We start from the raw sequence: 6863 nt of genomic DNA, 5'->3' as shown, positions 1-6863 counted from the left end.
GGGGAGTAGCATTTCTTACATACACGCTAGCATTCATTTGCTCGACATCAAAAAGCAACTGACCTCAGCTGACCTGGACAGTGGCATACGCAGAACTATCACTATTTTCAACACGATACAACACAAGACAAGCTTGCTTGTTTTGCCTGGAGCCCCAACTGCCTTGTGAAACATGTCACGCTAACCGCTCTCCAGTTATTTGTCACAAGCAAGTCAAACTTAAACAGTTAAGATTTAACTGTCTATTTTAATTTTTATTCATGCAATATTTTGTTAAAGTTAGGCACAGGTGGTTTTGCAAACAAAAACACATTTTTTTTAATGTACCAAGCATTCATATACTGAAAGGCCCTTATTAAAAATGAAATTAGGTAATGTGACTTGTATGCTTCCCAAGGAAAAATAATTCTAGTCTTTTTGCTTCACTGCTCAAACATGAAAAACAAATCAAAGTCATGTGCAAATCAGCATAAACAAAAAGAAAAAAAGAATGCCACGATTGGCAAAAGGTAGACAGAAAATCACAGGTCAAAATACCAACTTCCTGGGTCTTCTGACATGTCATCACACACAGTTACAAAGGTACTACAAATTTTAAAATATTCAAGGTATAACCACTCTCCGTTAGTGAAATTATGTGGCTGCCCATGCATGTGAGAAAGAATTCACATATTCCTGCATTAAAAGTGGCAAGACATCAGGTACTGGTCATATACAGTGCAACGGGGGCTCCAAAATACAGAGCATACCAGACATGGGTCAAATACATATTTGTTTGGGATTCAAATACTTTTCTGTGCTCTATTGATCTTTCCTGGTGTAATTGAGACTGCCAATATAACCAGAAGAAGGCGGGGTTTGCCCTTTTTTGAGTATTTTGTTGTTCCAATACACCAGACAAGATCAGTAAAGCACAGAAAAGTATTTGAATCCAAAACAAATACGTATTTGACCCCTGGTCTGGAGCATACCATATGGTGTTGGATAATACACACTGTGCAACACATACATGTAGACAATGGCAGGGGCTGCACAACAACAGGCTAGAAAACTGAACAGAACACTGAATAACATTAGATAAATTTGGTTTTGAGCAGTCCTTGTTTGATAGCTGGTTTTTACCATTCCTTTATGAATATATAAAATATGGGAGAAATATGGGGGAAAATATTGAAGGAAAATATGGGAGCCAAAGGAATTTGTTGCATAGTGAATGCCTGTCAGTATAGATTAGCCTTGTTTGTGCAGCTGACATCCTACGTTTTTAGTTCAAACCAACAGGTTTCCTGGTAATTCAATTTAAAAATACATATTCTTTTCCATAAAACGTGAAATATAACACAATTTAGAATGACTTTTCCAGACAAAAGCCCGTCATGTCCTATCTACCTCCCTTTCGTGAACATTCTGTTCTTGCAATAAGAAACACTTTGGTTGCATAGTCCTACTTTTAATTACAAGTGAATGGTGATAAATCAAACATAGTAAGGAGCACAAAAAAACAGTATTCAGCTCCCTACTGGACATTAGCATGAAAGCCTCATGCATTCAAGGGGTTGCTGAGTAGCTCATCCTGTTAAAGACACTGGGCTTGTGTCGTGTGTGCATTTGGCACCACGGTCTGGTATAAAATGGAGACTGTGCCAGTGCTGACAGGCCAGCAGCCCTGCATAGCAGAGCACAGTTGGCTGCACTGCTGCCTAGGTGGGTTTATCCACATCTCAGCATGCACCAGGGACCTACCCTGGTTGACTGGGCTCCTAGTCTGACTGCACCAGCTGCAAGCGAAGTGCCCTGACTGCGCAGCTGGGCCAGTCGTCTGCAGAATGGAAAGGAGTGGCTGACAGCAGCATGCGCTTCAGAGGAGAGGTCTGGGTCTCCAAAACTGACAGAGGGCAGTGCCTCAAAGAGAGCCTCCCACAAATAGAATCCAACATTCAAAATTGGAAGCAAAAAAAAGAAAAGAAAAACAATTGTTTAAAATGTATGCAAAAAAATAAATACTCCTCATGTATGCTACATGTGTAAGGTCTCGTTTTTGACTTCTATCCTTAAGAACTCGGTGAGCAGAAACAGTCTGTCTGGATTCAGACCTCTAGAGCAGATTACTGACAACACATGACTCATATATTGACTTTGTGCCAGTGAGTCACAAATATTCGTAGTCAATAGTCGAGCCGTGTTCTGCAAGACACCCGACCAATCAAGAACTCAAGCGCCGCTTGTCCCCCGAGGGTTCCTCCTCTGCAACTGCGAAGCTTTCGTCAGGAAAGCACGACCCATCTTCAGCATCCTCATTTTCCTCTTCCAGTGCGTTAATACTTGAATCGCTTTTTCACTCTTCGTTTCACTGGATGAAAATGAGGAGACAAAATATTTATTTTAACTGAAATTATTCCTGATTAAAACAAATGCTGGACTTTTTCCAGTAGTAATAACAATAATAATAATCATCATTTATTATTGTTATTATTACTCCTAGGGCTACAGCTTTGGCAGTTTCCATCAACTGGTCTTTCAAACTGATGGCCTGGCACATGCTGCCAGGATGAGGAAGTCGGGTACTACTTTTCACAGACTGCTATGCCATCCAACCACATCTCCCTCAAGGCCAGTCCCTACCTGACTGCACAACAACAGGCTATAAAACTAAACCGAACACTTTATGAATACATATGCTAGGGGGATAATATGGGAGCCAAAGGAATTTCTTGCCTAGTGAATGCCTGTCAGTATAGATTAGCCTTGTTTGTGCAGCTGACTACATACGTTTTTGGTACATTAATCCAACAAGTTTCCAGGTAATTCAATTGAGAAAAAACACATTCTTTTCCACAAAAACGTGAAATATAACACAATTTATAACACCTACGTGACTTGTCCTGTTCGGTGACGCTGAGGCGCCAGTGTCTGGTGCACTCCATAACCTCCTCCTTCACCTTTCCTACAAGACAGAGACAGCATGAGCACAGCGGTCAGCGATTTCTCGCTATGTGAAGGTGCAAGTGTATGGAGTGCCAAGCGCTAAACCTGCCTTTGCTGATCAGGTTCTTCATAGTCCTTGTCTGCAGACATGGGATCGTCTTACGAGTGGACTCCTGCTTGATCTCTGGGCCGGAAGTGTCCAATTCCACCTGCCGGTGCCGTCGGGACTTGGACGCCTGACAAGGAGAGGGTGTAGCAGTTAGTACACTTCTGACAGGACAATTTCCTATCAAATATAAACACTAGGGAAAAAATGTTGTAAATGTCTGCAAATAAATCTCGCCTGAGGTACTCAATAACTGCAGCATCAAGCTGTAAAGCTCAGAAATCAGAAGGCAAGATGAAAACACTGCATAAAGTCAAACAACATATAACAATATGACATCAGTAAACGACTTAAAGACACATACCTCCACTAAATGTCCATAGGATTTGGATTTGATGGATGCCAAGAGTTCTGCTCTTCGGGAAGACTGGAGAAACAGTGGGAAAGATGATTTTTCTGTGCATTTTGTTAACAGCGCCACCTTGAGGTTAAGAAGATTACGCTGTGCATTTTGTTATCAGTGCCACCTTGCATTTAAGATGCTGAAGATGATTATGGCAATCCGTAGGCTATAATAAGGGATGAAAACAAGTAGTAAAATTTAATCATTAATTAAAAGCTCCTCTAATTTCAACTGACAACCTCAAATAACTAAGTGCTGAGCTGTCTCATCTAGGATTGAGATAAGAGCCACTCACGTCACCCTGCGTAGAAGTTCCTTCACCAGGATCAGCGGCAGCAGCTGCATCTCCAGATTCATTCTTCCTAACTGCCTAAACACAGAACACACTGTCACACACAGTACAGCAGAGTGACAGACAACAGCACACAAGGTCACGGAGCACTGTCACACACAAAATAATGCTCTATCTAACACAATAGCACACAGGTTAATAGATAACATAGTGCTCTCCCTCCTTCTGACACACACACATACACACACACACACATCTCTTACCACCTCGTCCAGCCAGTTTTGGTACTCCATCACCGTGCTTTGCACCATTGGTCCCAGGTGCTTATTAATCAAGTTGACTGCTGGGTCTGGCTGGCCAGGGGTCGTGGAGACGGCTGCCTTTACCTTCTCATAGTGCTCCTGCACATTCATAATCTCCTGCACACAACACAGCATGAAACTGAGTAAGCACAATTAACTAAACACAATGACTCAGCAAGTCACAGCTTCACAGTCTCCTTAATGAAAATATGGCTATACTGCAAATGCCAACAGCTATACCCAGTGCACGCAGAACAATTCATTTTCATCATTGAGATCTGAAGGGAATGGACATTGAACATCTGAACATTTACAGAAGCACTTTGCTATTGATTACACATATTTTAAAAAGGGGCTGAAATCTCGAAGAAGCCCGCAGTAGGATATATGTGAGCGAAGAACAATGATGAGATTTTACCGGTATTACTCGGTATTTACCAGGCACAAGGGAGGAGGAGGAGGAGGGATGTGGTCTAGCAGTGCCTTGATGACCATCCCATCCCAGAAATCAGCCTCACCTCCAGGGTTTCCGTGGTGATGAGCTCCTTCACACGCGCAGGCCGATCCCGGAACTCCTCACACACTTCTTGCCTCTTGGGCTTCCTCTTCACATGGAAGTACAGCTGCAAGGAACCCAGAGAGTGTCATGGGTCATACCAAACAGTTCATTTTGAATTTCTCAGCAGGGTGGCAACACGTAGCTCCTATCAACCTGAGAGGTCCCATCACCAATGTTCGTTCAGAACCAGGCGGAACCTGTAAACACATTTGAGTTGCTTACTGCTTACTGTGAGTGACATACATGTTTGGGCATAGCGGCGAAATAAAAGGCTTTCTCAGAGATGAGCTTTCTGAAGATGTAGCACACATCGTAGTGCCGGGAATTCATAGCATCCTGCTGGAACTTCATTATGTTTTCCCAGTCCTTCAGCGCAATGGTAATCTGAAAACAAGAAGCACAAAAACTGGTGGACCGGAAACTCTTGTGCATGTCTCCATAAAATCGTAAATGTTGACGACACAAACTCCAACAGGGTAACAGGGCTCAAATTAAATTGTGCAAAACATTTTGAAGCAAAAACCACAACCACATAGACAGTAGTTAACTGTTAGCTAAATAGCTGGATGCATTACTGATGTTGGATTTTACATCAGGGTGATTAGCCCTACCTTTTCTTTAGGCGCTACAAGTTGTGTGTAATATAAGCCGTACAGCAAATACAGTCCCCCAACTCGTATCTGGAAATTGTAAGGAGGGAGGAGGTACGGATAGGCAGTCGTCAGGATTAAACGGCTGAAGGCCCTCATCTCATTGGCTGCCATTTTACCACTGGAAATGAAGAGAGTGCAAACAGTTGATACATTGCAAATCGAAAAACTGATGAGAATTGCCTAAAGTAGATTACTCGGTGCATTGCTGGCGGGGAGGCGATAAAAATACAGCTTCGGTGGGTGTAGCATGAAGACTAAAAGTCTTGTTTCATGCATGCGAGAATTAGCCTACCTTCGTTAACCTATGTACACGTCAAGCACTCTTTTATTGGATGTCATAGATGGATTTTAAATGTTTCAAAAGAATCACCACTAAAAGAGCCAAATTTGTGGGTATTTATTTATGCACGATTGACAAAAGTATGTGGATGCTACAGCTTGAATACTGAGCATTCATGTTTAGTTCCCCCCATTGCAGCATGCAGTCTAGCTAGCGACGTATAGTATTGCTTGCGGCGACTTATGGAATCATGACATTGAAAATTTGGGTACAGCTATTATGCAGGCTAGATTCAATCAAATGAAAATCCCATCTCAGACAACTGGAGACGGCAGCCAACGAAACATCTTAATTACCTAATGTTGCTGAATACGTGTTGGCTGGGTCAACTGCTAGAGCTATACTACACCTAACGAATTAACGTTAATGCAACAACATCAGTAATTTGTCTCCACAGAACATGATTACGAAATGCACCGTCTCTCTCAAATATAATCCAACAGTAAAGACGGACTGTAATGCATTCACAGAATATAAAACTCTTACTAAAATATACTGGGGAAGTCCATTTTTCTCCAGATGGCCGCGAATTCCTCGTACCGGACCGATTCAGTTCTCTGAAATCGACTCAATATATCTTCACAGTCTGATTTTACTGGCTCAATAAAGTAATCCATCTCTGTTCTCAGTAACTATCTAAAAAATAATTGGGTATGTTATATGGACGTATGATAAGTTGAACAAGTTACGCCGTGCTACAGAAGGCATGTACGACTGACTGACGTTGTTCGTAAACTTCCGTGTTGTGAGTACAGGCAGCAGCAAAGGCCAAACAAAGAAAGGCGTTGTGGTTACATGTCTATGGGGTTATAATCCCACATTTTTTTAAAAATGTGGTACTGCAGTTTCAGCAAAGTATCAAAATCGGTCACGAAATTGAAAACAATTGATATCCCGAAAATCATCTAAAAATTATAAACACCTAAATAAAGCACACACATTCTGCTCAGGAAAAATACATATCAACTGGAGATTTGGTTATAAATTCCATTCCAGCATGACTTTAGGATAGCATAGTCTATGGCCGATTTCAGAATAAAATATTTCGCATCTGAACATATGAAATGGAGATTCATGGGCTATTAAAGGTTACATGGTTAGCCTACCCTGAATAAGATGCATATGTGAGCAATGAACGGTAGGCTAAATTAAATAAAGGGCATTTATAAACTTTTAACAGAGATGTAATCATGTCATGGAAATAACTGTGTGTCAGACATGGACGTGTAGGCTACAGATACAGGCAGATCACTAAAACATGTATCTGACAAATAGGCCTAGCC

General features: G+C 41.6%; 1 protein-coding gene across 1 annotated transcript; it reads right to left on the bottom strand.

Annotated features, from left to right (window-relative positions):
- Positions 1–213: 213 nt before the first annotated feature.
- snapc1b (small nuclear RNA activating complex, polypeptide 1b) lies at positions 214–6340 on the bottom strand. Its single transcript, XM_035428910.1, has 10 exons — positions 6067–6340; positions 5199–5358; positions 4831–4971; positions 4547–4651; positions 3990–4145; positions 3730–3804; positions 3396–3458; positions 3035–3161; positions 2873–2944; positions 214–2350 (listed from the first exon to the last, which is right to left on the bottom strand). Exons 1-10 carry the CDS (start codon positions 6195–6197, stop codon positions 2316–2318), a joined length of 1065 nt encoding a protein of 354 aa, XP_035284801.1. The 5' UTR covers positions 6198–6340; the 3' UTR covers positions 214–2315.
- Positions 6341–6863: the final 523 nt, after the last annotated feature.

The sequence above is a fragment of the Anguilla anguilla genome, chromosome 1, assembly GCF_013347855.1.
Source record: "Anguilla anguilla isolate fAngAng1 chromosome 1, fAngAng1.pri, whole genome shotgun sequence".
NCBI classification, from domain to species: domain Eukaryota; kingdom Metazoa; phylum Chordata; class Actinopteri; order Anguilliformes; family Anguillidae; genus Anguilla; species Anguilla anguilla.
The sequence above is the reverse complement of the archived record's forward strand: the minus strand, read 5'-3'. Positions and strand labels throughout refer to the sequence as shown.